The 17039-nt window shown below is 53.9% G+C and overlaps 2 protein-coding genes and 1 long non-coding RNA gene across 5 annotated transcripts; 2 read left to right on the forward strand and 1 right to left on the reverse strand.

Moving 5' to 3' along the window:
- The first annotated feature begins 1118 nt into the window (after nt 1-1118).
- Nucleotides 1119-7886, forward strand: LOC139585248 (uncharacterized). 3 transcript variants are annotated; one of them, XR_011677005.1, is made up of 3 exons: nt 1119-1330; nt 6159-6320; nt 6889-7886. It is a non-coding gene; the product is annotated as an uncharacterized lncRNA (long non-coding RNA). The 3 variants fall into 3 exon arrangements; XR_011677006.1 differs by having other exon boundaries at nt 6957-7886; XR_011677007.1 differs by having other exon boundaries at nt 7025-7886.
- Nucleotides 2758-10663, reverse strand: MRAP (melanocortin 2 receptor accessory protein). The gene is made up of 4 exons (XM_071417855.1): nt 10550-10663; nt 9674-9920; nt 6140-6239; nt 2758-3024 (listed from the first exon to the last, which is right to left on the reverse strand). Exons 2-4 carry the CDS (start codon nt 9777-9779, stop codon nt 2955-2957), a joined length of 276 nt encoding a protein of 91 aa, XP_071273956.1. The 5' UTR covers nt 9780-9920; nt 10550-10663; the 3' UTR covers nt 2758-2954.
- Nucleotides 10653-15531, forward strand: MIS18A (MIS18 kinetochore protein A). Its single transcript, XM_071417854.1, has 6 exons — nt 10653-10971; nt 11050-11116; nt 11753-11875; nt 12932-13025; nt 13712-13826; nt 15266-15531. The coding sequence occupies exons 1-5, from the start codon at nt 10698-10700 to the stop codon at nt 13790-13792; spliced, it is 639 nt and encodes a 212-aa protein (XP_071273955.1). The 5' UTR covers nt 10653-10697; the 3' UTR covers nt 13793-13826; nt 15266-15531.
- Nucleotides 15532-17039: the final 1508 nt, after the last annotated feature.

Raw genomic sequence — 17039 nt, forward strand, 5'->3', positions numbered from 1 at the left:
CGGGGTGAAGACTCGGGGCTCTGATGCCGTTGGGGGCAGCCCAAGGTGCCCGGGAGAGGGAGCCCCACGGCGGTGCAGGAGCAGGTGGGGGGCGGGCGAGGGGCGGGGGTCACGCTGGGTGCCGTCCCCCAGAGGGACCCAAAGCTGACACCAAATGCACAGGGAGGGGTGAGTGGGTGTAGGATGCTAAAACCTGGCAAGGCATTCGGTTTTCTAGGTATTGCTAAAGAATAGGAATTGGTCTCTAAACTCAGCTGGGGAGAAACCCTCTCTATGCACTCATTTGTTTACAGGAATGTAAGAAGGTTCCGACTGGAGATGGGTAGTAGTTCTGAAGATATTGCCGTGAGGTTTTGATCTAGGAACGGACCGAGCTGTGCCCTGGAACCCTCAGAACAGCTGCAGGGGCTGAAGGCGATAGAAAGGGCTCTCTGGCACCTTTTGCCTCCGTTCTCTGCCAGCGCCCAAAGCGTGTCGCAGTCCCGGAAGAGGCGCTTGTCATCCCGAGAGCCAAAAGGAAGACGTGTCAAATCCCAGCTCTGCCTTGTGTTTCGTGTGGGTTTTTTACTTCGTATTGATGTCATTCCAGAGAGCAAGGAAAGAAGAAATGGGACCGGCTCCCACTATTACTGTGTGAAGGCTTTTTTGAAAGGCTGCTGTATTTCTATTGTCTTTTTCCACTCCAAGCTTGACTTTTGCCCTCGTTTTTCGAGCTCTGCTGCATTGGGTGTCCCAAGGAGGGCGGGGTTCCTCAGCAGGGCTCTTAGGAGGCGGCGCTGATTCTGCTTTTTCTGAAGGCGTCTCAAAGCGGGCTACCAGAATGACAGTTTTGTGCACTGGAAAGCTTTCCCTCAGTGCCATCAGCGCACGTCCGTGTCTGAATTGTGGAAGCAGACGGACTAAGAACAGCCAGCACCCGGAGCAGATTTCTGTTGGCTCTGTGTCTGTGAGAAGCGGGCTGTGTGCTGGACGGGGAGAGGCGCTGTTGGAGAGTGGCATCAGCGCCAGGTGTGAGCTGTGAGGATGATGGGGGGCTCGGAGCAGCGCCAGGTGTGAGCTGTGAGGATGATGAGGGGCCGGCTCCTGCCGGGCGGGGGGGGGGGGGGTGCGAGGCTGTTTTAGGGGGAGGCTTCGCCTCAGCTCCCTTTTGCATGGAGCTGCTGAGTAGAGGGGTTCATGGGGGGGCTCCCGGGGCTGTCTCATGGAAGGACTGCGAGAGCTTCTCGCAGCGTCTGGGCGAACACCTGGATACGCGCTTGGATCCGCGGAGCATCGCTTCAAGGAGGTGCCGAGGGACGAATCTTTGTGCCGGGAAGCAGCAGCCGAACGGGTGAGCGCGTGTGGATTTGGAGCGGGGACTTTGCTCCTTTCCCTTTTCAATTGGATCTTGGCAGTCCCCCCTCCCCGCTTCCCCAGGAACAAAAAGGGAGCTTGTGAAGACAAAAGAAATGAAGGAGAGGCAAGCAGCTACTCTCCTAATATTGTCTGTGTTTGAACTGGGGGGGATCCGCTTTCGCTTGCGGTTCCAAGGATGTCGGTTGAAGGAAAAGCTGCCTTTTCCCGGCTGTTAGGGGTATCCCAGGGGTGACAGGGAATCCCTGCGTTCCATTTGAACGGGAATGGGCAAAGTATTGTTGTCATCGGATGGCTTTGATTTGAAGGCAGCCAGCCCATTTTCATCATCCTAAGGTTTAAATGGAGGGGACAGCGCTGGTGTCCCTCCTTTGCAAGGGTTTGAATGGAGGTCAAAATCCCCCTTTGCACATGGCTTGAAGGATTTCATTGGAGGAAAGCCCCTTCTTTTCTGCTCTCCCAGGGGATGAACTTGAAGGGGAGAAGCCATTTCTTTGCCCTTGTTGAAGCGAGGTGAGCGCCGCCCGCGGCGTCAGTTTCGGGGTTGAGTTGCGGGAAGCCGCAGCTCTGGCGGCGTTTGCAGGGCTGCAGTCGGGCTGTGCCGCTGCATTTGAGGGCGCTTCTTGTGGCCGCGGCCCGGGCCGGAGCGTTGCCGCTCGGGAGCGCTGCCGGCCCGGGCCGGGCGGGTGCCGAGGCGCACGGGGAATTTGGCGCGGCAGCGGCGGAGCCGCTTTGCCGGTGCGAGGCGCCGTGCGGAGCCGAGGGCAGCTGGCGCCGGGCCGGCCAAGGGCGGCAGAGGCGGCGCGGGCGCTGCTGCGCCGGCCCGGCCGGTGCCGGCCGCTCTGTCCGCTCCGGGCGCGGGGCTCGGGCGCCGCCGGGGCCCCCCGGGCAGGGGGAGCGGGCGGGGGCGGGGGGGTCTCCGGGGCGGCGCCGCCCCTGCGCGCCGGAGCAGCCGCCGGAGGAGCCGCTTTGCCGCCGGGAGCCGCGCTCCGTCCGGGGCCGGCAGCGCGGGGTTGGGCTGCCGCAAGTTCTGGGGTGTCGTGGTTCGGAGGTGGCTTTGTAGGGATCGATCGCACGGGTTTGTTCTGGTCGCAGTGGGTGTGCGCTAAGGGCTATGGCGTTCTTCCTGACCGGTACGGTTCTCGGTTCTTCGGGTGGTGACGATAAAGGTTTGGTTTGATTTGGGTTTTGTAGTCGGATATAACCGAACAGCCCCTATCCGAATTAGGCCGAACCCAGCTCGGCCGAACTGAAATTCTGCTGAATTTGTATTTCCCGATGTGTAAAGTGACAAGGACTCTGCTGTATTCCAACACACGAGCAAGAACAGCAGCAAAAGCTACTCCTGAGGTTAATTTACCCCCATGGAGCCGGCCAACACCACAAAAGGGAAAGACACTGACAGTAAATAGGCAATATTCTTTATTGTTTTCTTCCACCGCTCCTTGGTGGCTTTCCTTAAAAACATTACTGACGCCTTGAGCATGTCCCGCAGCATTCCCAAACTTCAAACCGCTGGGATCGCAAAGGGATTCCAACACATTCCGCTGGCGCGCGCTCGGTCCTTGCGCCAGGACCTGCCCCGGGTGCTCTCGTGCCCGTTAATTAGCGCGAGCGCAGTCAGTGCCTAATGAGCTCCTGCCCGAGCCCGCGCTGCCGTTCGTGGCCGTGCTGAAAGGAATGAGAAGGAGGTGTCTACAAACAGTGGGGCTGCTGGTAGGGAAACCCAGACACTGAGAAGTGAAAGAAGCAATGACCGGAACCGTAAATTCCAGAGGAATTCCGCTAATTGACAGAGACTGCTGGTCACCCGAGCTGAGTCCCTGGACTTGAAGAGAAAGAACACGCACAGAGGAAGGGGGGGGGGATGCACATCAGAAGGCGGTCTGTATCAGGCGACTTGGGGAAGTTTCTACCTCCCAAGTACCTCAGCAGATGGGGAACAGAGGGAAATGCGTCCGAAAAATTAGGATAAAAAGGAGGCTGCGTCCTCCAGCAACTTGAGACACCCCATGGGAAATGTCCATGGCCTCTCCCTTTATTCAAATAAAGTTACAAGACTCCAGTGTCCTCTTTTGGACATAAACTTACGGTGTTTGTGGAATAATTTTCCTGACAGTGCGACAGTCGGACCGCCCCCGGGACGCGGCAGCGGGAGAGCCCCGAGCTGGGCGAGTTTAACGTGAGGCGGCGCCGCTTGCCCGCCCTCAGGGAGCCGAACCGAGCCGAGTTCAGCCGAACCGAGCCGAGTTCAGCCGAACCGAGCCGAGCTCAGGCGAACGGAGCGAGCGGCTCCGAGTTCAGCCGAACTGAGCCGAGCTCAGGCGAACGGAGCGAGCGGCTCCGAGTCCAACCGAGCCGAGCTTGGCCGAATCGAGCCGAGCTCAGCCGAACCGAGCTGAGTAATTCAAAAAGCAGAAACAAGCCCCAAAGTCTCAGCAGCAGGGCCGGCACAGGGAAGCAGGGTTGGAATTTTCTTTGCTATGCTGCAGGTGTATTCAATACATGTATCATTCCTCTTTGTTTGACAGAAAGAAGACCAAAAATAAAATTCTTACCAAAACAGGATGTTTTCTTTCCTGTCTATCCAGCAGCCAAATACCACCAGCTAGCTATCCATATCTTAAAATCAGCTGGAGAACTGACCTCGGCCCAGACAGAATCACAGAACTAAAATTGAGATAAGATACACCTGAAAAAGCCTTTCATGCTGGATGTTAATGCACATCATTGAGGCCAATGTTAATGCTCTGCATCCCAGCAGAGTGATCATCAGCTGCCTTGGCAGGCAGATGGGTTTGGAATCTGTGGTTCCTTTTGTCTTATGTCTGTGGGATGGTGCAGTGCTGACAAAAGGGACTGGGACATGGAGCCCTCCCTGCAGGGCTTGTACAGGCATCAGCCCTCCCCACTCTGCCAAACCCACCCACCAAAACTGGCATCCCATCACCGGGGACTGCAGGGAAGCGTGTGCTGCAATGGGATCATGGATTCCAGTCCAGGAACTCTCCCTGTCTCAGGATTCAGCTGTGCCTTCAGGGGACACTTGCCAGTGCCTTGTTCCTGTGCAGATGTGCAGGTGAGAACCAGGGATGCTGCTCTGGAGGGCGCTGGGCCCTTGCCAAGGGAGGTCACCCTTGGTGTTACCCACTGGGGGAGGACAGGGGTGTTGTGCACGGCCAAAATGGCATCAACGCTGCATCAAAACGGGTGGGGGGGATTCTGCCCCTCTGCCCCACTCAGGGGAGACCCCACCTGCAGAGCTGGTCCAGCACAAGAAATCTGTGGAGCTGTTGGAACAAGCCCAGAGGAGGCACCAGGGCTGATCCAGGGCTAGAGCCAGGCTGGCAGAGCTGGGGGTGCTCCCCTGGAGGGGAGAAGGCTCCAGGGAGAGCTCAGAGCCCTTGCAGGGCCTGAAGGGGCTCCAGGAGAGCTGCAGAGGGACTGGGGACAAGGCATGGAGGGACAGGACCCAGGGAATGGCTCCCACTGCCAGAGGGCAGGGATGCATGGGAGATTGGGAATTAGGAATTGCTCCCTGGCACAGGGTGCCCAGAGCAGCTGCCTCCTCTCAGCAGGACATGGGTGATCTGGGAGAGCACAGGGGCCCTGGTGTCCCTGGGCTGGCAGAGATGGATGAGCACAGAAGGGATGAAGGTGAAAGCTCTCCAGCCTTGGCCGGTGACGTGAGCGGGCGTTTGCTGCGTGAATACATCGGGATAATCACCAGCAAACAGACGTGGGGTTTCCTCACAGACACTGGGTGATTGTCATGCCAAGGGCAGGGCAGGGGGTGGCAGGGCAGGGGGTGCAGGTTTACACTCGTGGCTTCTTTCCAGCACCACGCTGGGTTTTGGGGCTGGAACTGGGGGGTGTGGAATTGACGTGGGGCTGAGAAAACAAACAGAACTCAACCAAAAAGGGCAAGTTTTGTGTGTGACTGGGTTTAATACTTCCTTCAGTCCTAAAATTGTTTTCTCACAGTATGTTTCAAGCCTAGGAAAATGATAACATAGGATGGTTTCAAAGCCTAAGCAAATCTCACTGAATGCTGGTTTTCATTAATGATTCCGGGGCACTCCAGAAAACATTTCTAGACTTGCCTTGTTCACAATGGCTCCTTTGATGGCCAAAATAAATACATGAGGGATAAATATGTGCATTTTTAGCCAAGTATTTCGCTCAGTAACACGATGAAAAAGCGAAAGAAACTTTAAAAATCAATACTTTTTTAAGTCTTGCAAGCACTCTGAGATTTTCATGTACACAGACTTCTCCTGCCAGTTTCTTAGGAACAGTAAATTGTTGGTAACATGCCTCTGTTACCCTTCCATTTCATGTCCATTTCCATGTCTGTTGTGTTGTTAGTCTGCCTCCTGCTTTGTGGTTTATTTGGGTAAACTGCCTTTTTTTGAATTGTTTTTGTTACCTTTTGTGAGCATGCCAGAGGCCCTAGGGTGCCAATAAATGAGAATGTTAGTGCTCCTTCTGACTGCTGTTTCCCTCTGCTTGCTTGTGACCTGATCCTCAATCTCTGGCCAGCCTGCTGAGCTGAATTTTCCTGATCAGAAAAGGAGGAGCAGTGGGTCAAGAGACCCTCCAGCCAAATACTGACAGGAAAAACTTTACCTCTGTGCAGTTATAAACGTTCTGTGTGACGGCTGCATCACTCGAGGCAGTGAGTGTTTCCCGCAGGTTGTTTTTTCACACTGGTATCTACTTGCTTTATCTCTGATTATTCTTGCTTTATCTCTGGTTATATTACTTTACCTCTGGTTGTACTCACTTGGCTGGTGTGGATCCAGAGCAGGACATGCACAGCAGAACAAGGAAAAGGAACGTGACGAAGGCGGCGAGGCCGACCCAGAAGGCGATGACGATGGAGTCTGTGGGCACAGCAGAGGGGTTCTGGCATTTGGCACGGCAGAAATTAAACACAGCAAGGTGATTCACCCTCCCTACTACAGGTATGTCACCTGACTCATTTCTCCTTTCAGAGAGAGGGGTCTGAGTGCCAATTTGTTAAAGGGAGCCTCCTAGCAGTGCCTGGTGATGGGGATGAGGGAGGGAAAAGCCTCTGGAGTGTCCTGGTGCCCAGACCTGTGCAGGTAACTGAACATGGCTCCTGTTACACAACCACAGGGCAGGAAGCCTGAGTGGTCACTGCAGGGTCCTTGGGGAGAGGCCCTCAGGGAGGGAATCCCAGCCCTGGAAGGTTTTATACCAGGAGGAATAGCAAGGGGGGTTTGTGGCACAGGGCCTGTGCCCCTCCCAGCACATCGGGGAAGGGAAGGGAAGGTGCCCCTTGCCCTGCAGCCTCCGTGGAGGAGGGCAAGGTGCTGCCTGCTCTGCCAGGAGCAGATGGTTTATCTGAGGAACACATTGGCAGTGCCCAAGTGTGCCCACAGCGGGAAGGTGACGTGAGGTGGCTGGGGGAGCAGAGGGAGCTGCTGTCCCACACAGGCTCCAGTGCTGTGCCAGCTTTATTGCTGAGCCCTGGGCTCACTGAGGATCTGCTCCTGCTCTCTCCCACAGGCTGCAGTGCTGTGCCAGTTTCATTGCTGAGCCCTGGGCTGTGGATCTGCTCCTGCTCTCTCCCACAGGCTGCAGTGCTGTGCCAGTTTCATTGCTGAGCCCTGGGCTGTGGATCTGCTCCTGCTCTCTCCCACAGGCTGCAGTGCTGTGCCAGTTTGATTGCTGAGCCCTGGGCTCACTGAGGATCTGCTCCCATCCCCAGGGCACCTTTGGCCACTGTTCCACAAAGGCTCCCTCCCTCCTGGGGCCACTGTGCTGCTGGCCTTGGGAAGTCTGGGTGCCCTGCCCTGGATTCACAGCAGATGAGGTGGAAAAAGAAGGGTCACTGGCTCCAGGGACAAATATTGACCGAGATAAAATAAATCTTCCCCCTGAAAGTACAGAAAACATTGTGTTCTCTGAAACAGGACCGGGATGTTTGATTGAGCGTTTCTTTGTGAAAAAGTTCAGGATGTGTTGGCATCAGAGGCACAAAGAGATTAAGGGAATTAGCCCAGCTGATTCCTTTTAAACCCAAAACTAGAGCTGGCCCAGCTCTGCCCTTATCAGAAACCTGAGTTTGGGCTGGGCTACTGAGAAGTATTGGTGGCAAGGGGCAGCCTGTTTTGTTCTTCCTTTGCCCAGGGACATTTTGAGAAGCCCAAAGTTTTGAAGTGTTCCACACCACTGGGACAGAAATTAAGAGTTTGGATTTATAGAATTCCCTCTCAGAGCTGTTTTGGCTTCATTTTTTAAAAAGAGTTTTAATAGATTTCATGGAATTCACTGAAGCTAAATAAATTGGCTCCAGGGCTCACGTGGAGCTTGAACCAAAATTTCCTGGGTTTAAATTCTGCAGTTAGTTGGGTTCTGTTTATTTGTTTGCTTGGTTTTGTTTGGTGTTCTTGATTTTTTTGGTGGTTTTTTTTGTTTGGTTGCTTTGGTTTTTAACTGGAATAACGTATTTTCATATTTTACCAATGTATTAAAAGCTTTCCTATTGCTAAATTTTACCATCACCTTTAGTGCATGTGTGTGTGTATGCTTTTAAATAGCCTATTAGATCATGGGCCAAATAAAATTTTTCCTTATTTTCGTGCAAAATTGAGAGAGATGCACAACACTACAAATAGAAAGCAAGACCATGGCTTTTTATCTGGGTTTAGATTCATTTTTATGAGACAAATTCAGTCTCAAAAAGATTCAGGGACCAGCCACGTAACAGAGGAAAAGAAGTGCAGAGATTCAAGTCTATGTCTCACATTAAAAGAATAAAATAAAACCCTAGGAGGCAAAACTGAGAGCACACAATAATCCCAGCACCAGCAGCTTCTCTGGGTACAGGAATGTAAATATTGTGCAAGGACAGGCAAAGTATATTCATTGCTTGACTGGTACTTTTACTCCAAACAGTGAAAAATCCCAGGCAGCTGTGGCATTGTTTCCCTTGGTGTTTTCATTAGCACTTGTAAGCCACTGTTCTCCCACTGGGATTTGGAGAAGGAAGGATGATAGGACCAAGAGGATGCACTCCCTGTTCCTCCTGGGCTGCTGACATGGAAAAATGTCTATTTTCATCTTCTCAGAATATAAAAATGCCTGAAAGGTGGCAGACTTCTCTACTGCTTGCAGGGCTGGGGGCCAGAACAAGTGGGACTGAAAAGTCATTACAAGATCACTTTACCCTGCTTTTTAATGGAAATAAGGCTGATGAGATCACTCATAAGCACATATGGGGTAATTTCCTCCACAAAACTGTCAACAAATTGAAATTAAATTTCAATTTTTTGGGGTTTTGCTACGCCAGCCACATGCCAGAGACTTACATCTAGCTCAGCTCAGCAGTTTGGGGTTTTCCTAGTGGAATCTGGGGGTAATCATCTGCCCTAACTTTAAAACTAAGAGAATTAGATGAGCTGCTCCTGGTCCCAGCAGCAGCAAATGTTGCTCTGCAGCATTAGAGAGCAAGATTTTCTGTATGGAGGGATGTGGATATTCACACAACTTTCTTTAAGGTGTGGTGCTCTGAGTTTGGAGGCAATAAACCCTTGGCTGATCTGAATGCACAGAAAAGCTTTCCTAGAGGAACTTTCTGCTCCTTTTCCCTACTGCTGTCTGAGCAAGCGAAGGACAAGCAGCTCCTAACACGGAATTCAACTTTCACCATCAGAAAGGCAGTTTCTTGCATTGTTAGTGAGAGAGACATGAAGGTCTTCTGAAAGGCCACCACATTTTCCTGGGATATATAATAATTGCACTGTAATAACCTTGGGAAAAACAATTTTAGTTTCTGAATCCTCATCTGAACAGTTTCAGCCATCTTCAGGGATGAGAGGGAAGGTCAAAGAATATGTTTGCAGCTTATTGTTCCTGGCAAGTGGAAACGTACATTTCCTTTAGTAAAAGTCTGAATGCTTACCAGTTGCATTGTCAGCCTTGTCCCAGGATGAAAACCTCTGCTTTTTATGAAAACCTCTGCTCCTTCAGTGAACTCTGGTGGCAGTAGCACACAGGTCACTAGCACCCCGCACTACAAATTCACAAGTAATCACATTTCCCCTTAGCAAATGACCCCCAAAAAATCTGTCCTTGTAAACAAGAATTAGTGTCAGCAGTCTTATAGCTTCAGATACTGTAAGATAAAGCCCAAAGTGTTTGTTAGTAACTATCGAGCCTGAAGGCAAACACCCATTCACACAATCCAGGCACTGGCATGGACTCTACTGCAAGGAAACAAAACCAGGTCAGTGAGACAAGCAGCATTTCCCCTGTGCTAGATTAGCATCTACCACTCCACAGTACTTACATTTATTAACCTTCAGTTTGCTTCCATCGACTGGAATCGGGTCTATGTAATCCCAGTAATATTCATAAGACCAGAAGTACTCGGAGGAGTTGGTGCCGTTGGCCATGTCAGTGGTGCCTCTTCAGCCAGCCCAGCACTCCGACCCAGAGCTTTGCCTCATTGTGCTGCATTGGCCTCGGAAGGGGAATTGCACAACCGCTGCCTGTGCCAATCGCTGGGGTCCCGCGGCTCAAGGACTGCCTGGGGACTGGGAACATCCCGCGGCAGTTCAGTGAGACAGAAAAACATTCCTCGGGCTGTTCTAAACTGAGACGGGCGCCCTGTAACCCAGGGACAGGGTGGACAGGTGCCAGGTGGATCACAGGCCCTTCCCTCAGAGCAGTGCTCTGCCCTGGGAGCTCCTGGGCACGGCCGGGCTGGAAAACATTCCCGAATGTGTCTGATGGAAAGGGCTGGGTCTGCAGGGGCCACGCCAGGAGTGGCTGAAGGCCTCTTCAGCCTGGAGGGGGCCGAGGTCAGGGCTCACCGGGGCTGCGGCTCCTCCTGAGGGGCAGCTCCGGACTCTGCTCCCCGTGGCCAGGGAGAGCCCCCAGGGAAGGGCTGCAGCTGAGTCTGGAGGGGTTTAGGCTGGATTTTAGGGAAAGGCTCATCCCCAGAGGGTGCTGGGCACTGCCCAGGCTCCCCAGGGAATGGGCACGGCCCCACAGAGCTCCAGGAGCATTTGGAGAGCTCTCCAGGGATACTCAAGGTGGGATTGTTGGGGTGTCTGTGCCTACAGGGGCGGGACTGGATGATCCTTGTGGGGCCCTTCCAGCTCGGGAAGTTCTCTGAATTAGGAGTGACTTGATAAAACGCTTCATGTACTGGAATACCCACATCCTTTGCTTTGGTTCCACGACCTTACGAGGTCCAAACGCCCCCGGGCAGTGCTGAGGCGGCTCCGGGAGCGGTTCCGGGGCAGCCTCGGTGCTGAGGCGGCTCCGGGAGCGGTTCCGGGGCCGGCCCCGGGAGCGGTTCCGGGGCCATGTCCGGTGTCACTGCCGCTTCCTCGGCGGGAGATTCGAAGGCGATGCTGGGGGCGGGTGCCTCGGCGGGCGAGCAGGACCCTCTGTCGCTGTGCCCGGCGCTGGAGGAGTCGCTGTCGCTGCTGGAGCCGGGCGCCGGCCGGGCGGGGCGGGAGCGGGCGGACGAGGCGCCCATGCCCATGGTGTTCCTGTGCGCCGGCTGCCGGCGGCCCGTGGGCGACACGTCCAGCTGGGTGTCCAACGACGAGGAGAGCGGCTGCATCCTGCTGCGCAGTGAGTGCCGGCCCCCCGCCCCGCGCCTCCCTCACGGCCGCCATCCCTCCCTCCTTCCCTCCTCCCCTCCCGCTGCAGGTGCGGCCGCCAGCGTCGCCGTGGACCCGGAGCGGAAGATCTCCAACCTGCCCGGCGAGTGCGGATGGTGAGGGCCGGCCGTGGCTGGGCACAGCCCCGGGGAGGTCGGGGGTTCCCGGGGACAGGCCCGGTGGAGGGCCCGGAGTGCCGGTGTGGCCCTGGAACACTCCTTTGTGTGCTGAGTACTTTGTGGCCTGAGGCAGAGGGATTTCTCACAAGGACATGCAGTGGTGGACAAGGGGAATGGCCTTAGGATGAAGGAAGGCAGGTTTAGATTAAATATCAGGAAGAGTTTTTTCCTGTGAGGGTGGGCAGGCCCTGGCCCAGCTGTGGCTGCCCCTGGATCCCTGGCAGAGCCCAAGGCCAGGCTGGACACTGGGGCTTGGAGCAGCCTGGGACAGTGGGAGGTGTCCCTGCCGTGGCAGGGGTGGCACTGGATGGGCTTTAAGGTCCCTGCCACAATTTAGTGATTCTGATGGTCTTGCTGAGGTCAGTCAGCCTGAGAAGCTGCTGCAAATTCAGGCTGAAAGATGAGTGCTCATAATTTACACTGTGTAAAGCAAGAATGAATGCTTAAAAAATTATAGTGCATGATTGTTTGGGGATATTTTTGTTTTGTTTTGTTTTTTAAGGAAAGGGATGGGGTGAGGTGCTTCCTTTTATTTTTTCTTTTTCCTGAATCAATGTTATTTCTCACTTACAGCTTAGTAGAAACCTTATTCTGCTCTGGCTGCTCAAAGACACTTGGCAGCATCTACAGGTGCACCTCGAGGAGCCTCGACTACAAGAGAGATTTGTTCTGTTTCACTGTTGACTCTGTGGAAAGGTAAGTACAGAATGTTTGTGTGCCAGCTCCACTGCCCTCACCAGGCACTGCACTGAGGCCTCTCCTGCTCTGTCTCTGGGAAGTGCAGACGTGGCTTTTGCTGCTGCTCTGCCCCAGAGTGGTTTTCTGAATTGCTGCTGTTGGCATCACAGTGCTCAGTTCTGAGGAGCATCACCTCTGTAAGGCAAATCCTAGGAAAAAGAAAAAACCAAAACAGCCAGGTCTGCCTTTTGTGTGAGAAATTGCATTCCTGCCAAGCAAATACCAGCAGGTGCAGGGCACGGGAGGAGGGTCCCTGCTCATTTTCTCTGAGGAGTGCACAAGCCAAGCCCCAGCCAGGCCTGTCTGGAGCCCCCCTGGGCTCAGCATTTCCAGCAGGCAGCGTGGCCAGAGGGGCTCAGGCAGCACTTGGGGCAGGTCTGCCCTGTGCTGGCCACATCTGCTCTGTCTCTGGAGTGGGCAGAGGCAAATCTGACACCTGAGCATGTGCCTGAGGCTCTCACTCAGCCGTTTAAAATCTGTCTAGGAAATGGAAGTGTGCTGGGGTTTAGTTGGTTTACAGCACTTGAAAGTGGCCTTAAGGCATTGTTCAGTAACTATATAGTTAATCAAGGCTTTGTGCCAGAGTTCCTTCATGCAAGCATTGTTCTGATGGACACCTGAACTAGTTTTAATGTCCAGTGTTCACCTGAACTGGTTTTAATGTCTCTGTTTCTTTCTGAGGTTCCCATTCATTTTGCTGTATTGCTGGGGATGTTCACCCTCATGCTCTGAACAGTGCTTTTGGGTTTTTTTCTTAATTCCACAGCTATGATACCTTATTTTTGGCAGTAGAATTCCCTAAAGCACTGACCTGGCTGCAGAATGCACTTTTCTTGGAGAGTGATGCTGCTTCTGCCTCCCTGCCAGCCCTGCACTGCCCTCGGTGTCTGTGCAGTTTTTCCCTGCAGCCCAGAATCCATGGCTGTCTCTCTCTCGGGGCTCTGGAGGAGAGCTGTGCTGGGATTTTGGCTTCAGGGGGGGAATCTGTGCATGATCTGAGCTGTGGCATCTCAGCTATATCCTAGGCACCCCGGGAAAGCAAGCTGTCATCCATGAGGAGCCACTGACTCTGGAAAGTCAAGCTGTCTTGGAAGAGGTGCTGGAAAGGGTGAGATTTAACCTTAGAATCAATAATTTGTGTGATTCACCTCTGTGAAACCTGAATGTGCTCCAATAGTTTCTGCAGAGCAGCTTATTTCACCCAGAGTAATTCAGTGCATTGTAGCATGTACTGGCCTGCTTCATGTCATTGGAATCCTGTGTTCTGCAAGATTTCCATAACTTTCCTTCCATTTTCATGGGAATTAGCATTTTCTGTCTATCAAGCACAGCATTAGGTTCCTGTTTACGTCTCAGTAATTTGATATGTTGTTTCTAGGTAGTTCTGATTCACTTCTCCAGATCTTCACTTCACTTTTAGCCACGTTTCTTCTGCCTTTTGTGCAAATGGACTGAATGCTTTTGCTGTAGCTTTGTATAATATAACATCATAAATCAGGCTGATGTTTTGCTCTACTAAAATCTGGTGACTGCAGGTGGAAAGGGCTGGGAGCAAATAGTGTAAGGAAGTTGGAAACTGAAGGTTGTCCAGCAGAGGCTGAGCGTGTGGCTCTGACACCAGGGCTGGAAAGAGTGGACAGTGAGTGTTAGAGCTGGGTGAGCTTTCACAGGATGAAAGGAGCAGGGAACGAGTCAAATGAAAGGGATTGGTGGTGTGAGATGAGACTGCAGCCCTTTGTGACACCCACAGGTGCCCTTGGTGTGTGTGTGACCCCGCTCCTGGTCCTTTTGCAGGTGGACATGCTGTTCAAGGCTCTGGAGACAAGGCTGAGCACTGTGGAGTCGCGTGTGGCTGCTCTGCAGAGGCAGGTCTGACAGGAAAGCCCTGAGCTGCAGGAGAAGGGCAGAGGTGAGGGCTGGCCCTGGGATCCTCCCTGGGAGCTCTGCAGGGACTGTGGGCAGCTGGAGGCCGTGGGTGGAAGCTGTGGGCTGAGGAGCAGCGCTGGCCAAGGCTGGGTCCCAGCCAAGGAGCTCTTCTTGTGTCCCTGAAGGGGAGACCCCCGGGGTTCTTAATAAACACTTCTGATCAGACCATCTGTACACTTCTGCTTCAATGGAAATACTGATTTAAATGTTTGTCCCTGGAAGCAAAGCGTTGATCTCCTGACTTCCCTGCTATTCAGTATCTACTGAAAGTGCTGGGCATTTTCCTAAGCTAATGGAAAACCTCCCTGTGGCTCTGGGATTTCCAAAGGAACAGCATTAGGGTTTTCTTGTCTCCATAGCTTTAGCTTGACTCGTGCTCAAAGACAGGAATGATTCAATAACTATATGTGGTGAATTGTTAGGTTGGCAGGGGTGTTTTGCAAGTTCAGGGCTAAAATGTGATGTAAGAAAAGGCTTTTTTTGCAGCATTAGATTTTTGCAGCATTGCAGCTTTTCAAGCTTTCCAAGTCACCTCGTTCCAATTTAAACTCTCTTGAAATATGCTTAATATGTTGGGTTTTTTCATTGTTATCGTTGTTGGTGGTGGGTGGTGGTTTTTTTTGTGTTTTGTTTTTTGTTTTTTTTTTTTAATTTGTTTTTCCTTTTTTGCCTGGCTTAGGAAAATTTAACAGATCTCACTTTTTCTCCTCCAGTTGAGTGTAGTGTTATCTTCTTAATTCCAAAACCCTTTGCTGTATGGAAAACCCTCTTGCCTTGTGAAAGGACAGGCAGGAGCTGTTTCAATGGCCAGTGCCACAGCAGTGCCCTGTGGCACAGAGGTTCCCAGGAGTGGGGAGCCCTCTGCCAGCAGACACACCTGGCCAGGTGCCTGCGGATGCTGCTGCTGTGCCTGCCTGAGGAGGTGATACCCAGCTCGGCTCCACTGCCAGACAAAACCCAGCAGTGTCCCTGTGAATCCCAGCAAACTGGGCTTTGTCACTCAGCCTCTGCTTCCACTGCTTTGGAGGGCTTGGATCCCAGTTATTCACCCCAGGATTGCCCCTCCATCCTTTTTCCCCACTTTTCTGTTCCAATTGTGGGAAATGCTTGGGTTTTGGTTTTTTCCCCCTGCAGTTCACTGCAGATCCCAAAACCCCACAGGAGGGAAGATGTGCTTCCACCAGCAGGTGAGGAGCCTGATTTTGGAATGTTTGATGGAATTGGCCCAGGAGCTTTTACTGCTGGGCTTCCCCAGCCTGTCCATGGCAGGTCCAGCCTGTGCCTTCAGCTTCGAGCCCTCAGTCCTCAGGGGAAGGCACCTTTGGGGAAGTTCTCACAGCTCTGCCCAATGCTTTGGGAATTGTGATGTTTTCCTGGAAGTGGGCTGTCCATTCTGACCCGTTTTCTTCTCTCTCCCTGCAGACTGTACCTGCTGAAAGGCTGAGGTGACCCAGGATCCGTGAAATCCCTGACTCCCTGGGCCTTCCTGAGGCTGAGGCCGCATTTGCTGTCAGTGACCACAGAGGGGAAGATGCTAAAGACTGAAAACGTGGTGTTTTTTCTCCTGAATCCCAGGACTCTCTCTGCAGCTGTACACTGTCCATCTCTTAAAAGAGTTTCTGGCTTTTTAAAGGTTCTTACATTCTGCAATATTTATCTGTAACTCCATTAAAAAGAGTCATAGTGTATCAATGTGGTGTTACTGACTTTGTTTGAGTTGGTTAATTAAAGCAAATTATTGATAAGGGGTTTGAGCATCCCTTAGTTGGAGCTGGCAGCTCCTATTTAATTTCTCTTCATTTCTTTAATTCCTTTCAATTCTTTCTTAAGCAATTACTGCAATTAGGATATACAATAAGGACAGCAGCATTTCTGCCCTGCTGGACTGGGAAATCCAAGCCCAATTCCTTGGAGAGATTGAGGGGATGGGTTTTGACAGTGGGACTTTGGTGAGGAAGAAAGAGGAGCGGTCCCACAAAAAGTGGTTAAGGCCAGTTCTGCTGGTTTTGGGTGTTCCTACCCAAAAAATCATCCTGATTAAAGGGAACGTGAGGAAGCAAGGGGCCCTGTGCCAGGGAGCGTGTGCTGGCACCCCTCCAATTCCAGCCGGAGGTGCTGGGCGCTGCCAGACTGTGGGACACGGTTACTGAGAGGCTCCACTCACTGCCTGATCCAGAGGGTTTTCCCATTATTTCCTGGCGTGCTTAGCACGGGGCAAGTCATTACAGCCCCACGGGCTGAGAATCCCATCGGAGCAGGTGGAATCACAGACGAGCACACAGAAACCAGTCTGGGAGAGGAAATGGGCTGTGCCACAGATTTATTGTTCACAATGTGTTTTGAATTTGTACCAGCATCTCTCCTCTCCCCTCAGATCCCGTATCCTTGAGGTTTGAGTTTTCTCATAAAGAATTCTCGGCCTACACTGGGAAAAATAATTCCGTGGCACCGGGGGAGCGGCGGGGTCTGGGGGTCCCGGGGCCGGCACGGGGGCTCCCCCCGCCCCGGCCGGTTCCGTCCGTGCGGGGCCTCTCCGTTCTGGAGCTGCCGCCGCCCGCGGCCATCCCGGTCCCGATCCCCGCCCGACCGCGCCCGCCGCGGGAGAGGCGGCGCCGCCCGGGACCCCGCGACGGCCGACACCGACAGGAGCCGAGCCAGAGCCCCGGGCCCATCCCCGGCCCCGCCTCAGCGCTCGGGGCTCCGCGCAGCGCCGGCAGCAGCCCCGGTTCGGCCGGGGGGACACGGGCGGGGCCGGTCGGGGGGACACGGGGGGGGCCGGTCGGGGGGACACGGGCGGGGCCGGTCGGGGGGACACGGGCGGTGTGGTCTGCATGGGGACACGGGCGGGGCCGGTCTGGGGAACACGGGCGGGGCCGCGAGCGATGGCCCCGCCCCCATCCAGGGCGGGGCGGGCTCGGGGCGGAGCCGGGGCTCCGGGAGGCGGGGCCGGGAGGCGGGACCAGGGGCGGTCCCGGCGCTCCGTGAGGCGGCTCCGGGGCTCCGTGAGGCGGCCCCGGGGGCGGAGCTTATGGGGCGGGTCCCGGTACCGGCTCAGGTGTGCGGGGCGGGTCCCGGTACCGGCTCAGGTGTGCGGGACCCCAGGGCGCCTGCGCGGGGCGGGGCCGAGCTTATTTACAAGCCGGAAATCGCCTTGGCCGCCATTTGCTCACTCTGAGCACGCTGCGGACGGGTGGCT

The sequence above is a fragment of the Agelaius tricolor genome, unplaced genomic scaffold, assembly GCF_023055355.1.
Source record: "Agelaius tricolor isolate 1412-34295 unplaced genomic scaffold, bAgeTri1.0.p SCAF_71, whole genome shotgun sequence".
In the NCBI taxonomy this organism is placed as follows: domain Eukaryota; kingdom Metazoa; phylum Chordata; class Aves; order Passeriformes; family Icteridae; genus Agelaius; species Agelaius tricolor.

What these genes read in the sequence shown, in the direction of transcription:
- MRAP (XM_071417855.1), bottom strand. Translation starts at nt 9,779, where the DNA reads ATGGCCAACGGCACCAACTCCTCCGAGTACTTCTGGTCTTATGAATAT. An exon ending in CAAACTGAAGGTTAATAAAT is followed by an intron (nt 6,240 to 9,673) that starts GTAAGTACTGTG and finishes CTGTGCCCACAG; the next exon opens with ACTCCATCGTCATCGCCTTC. An exon ending in TCTGGATCCACACCAGCCAA is followed by an intron (nt 3,025 to 6,139) that starts GTGAGTACAACC and finishes CATTCCTTTCAG; the next exon opens with CACGGCCACGAACGGCAGCG.
- MIS18A (XM_071417854.1), top strand. Translation starts at nt 10,698, where the DNA reads ATGTCCGGTGTCACTGCCGCTTCCTCGGCGGGAGATTCGAAGGCGATG. An exon ending in CGGCTGCATCCTGCTGCGCA is followed by an intron (nt 10,972 to 11,049) that starts GTGAGTGCCGGC and finishes CTCCCGCTGCAG; the next exon opens with GTGCGGCCGCCAGCGTCGCC. An exon ending in CTGCCCGGCGAGTGCGGATG is followed by an intron (nt 11,117 to 11,752) that starts GTGAGGGCCGGC and finishes TCTCACTTACAG; the next exon opens with CTTAGTAGAAACCTTATTCT.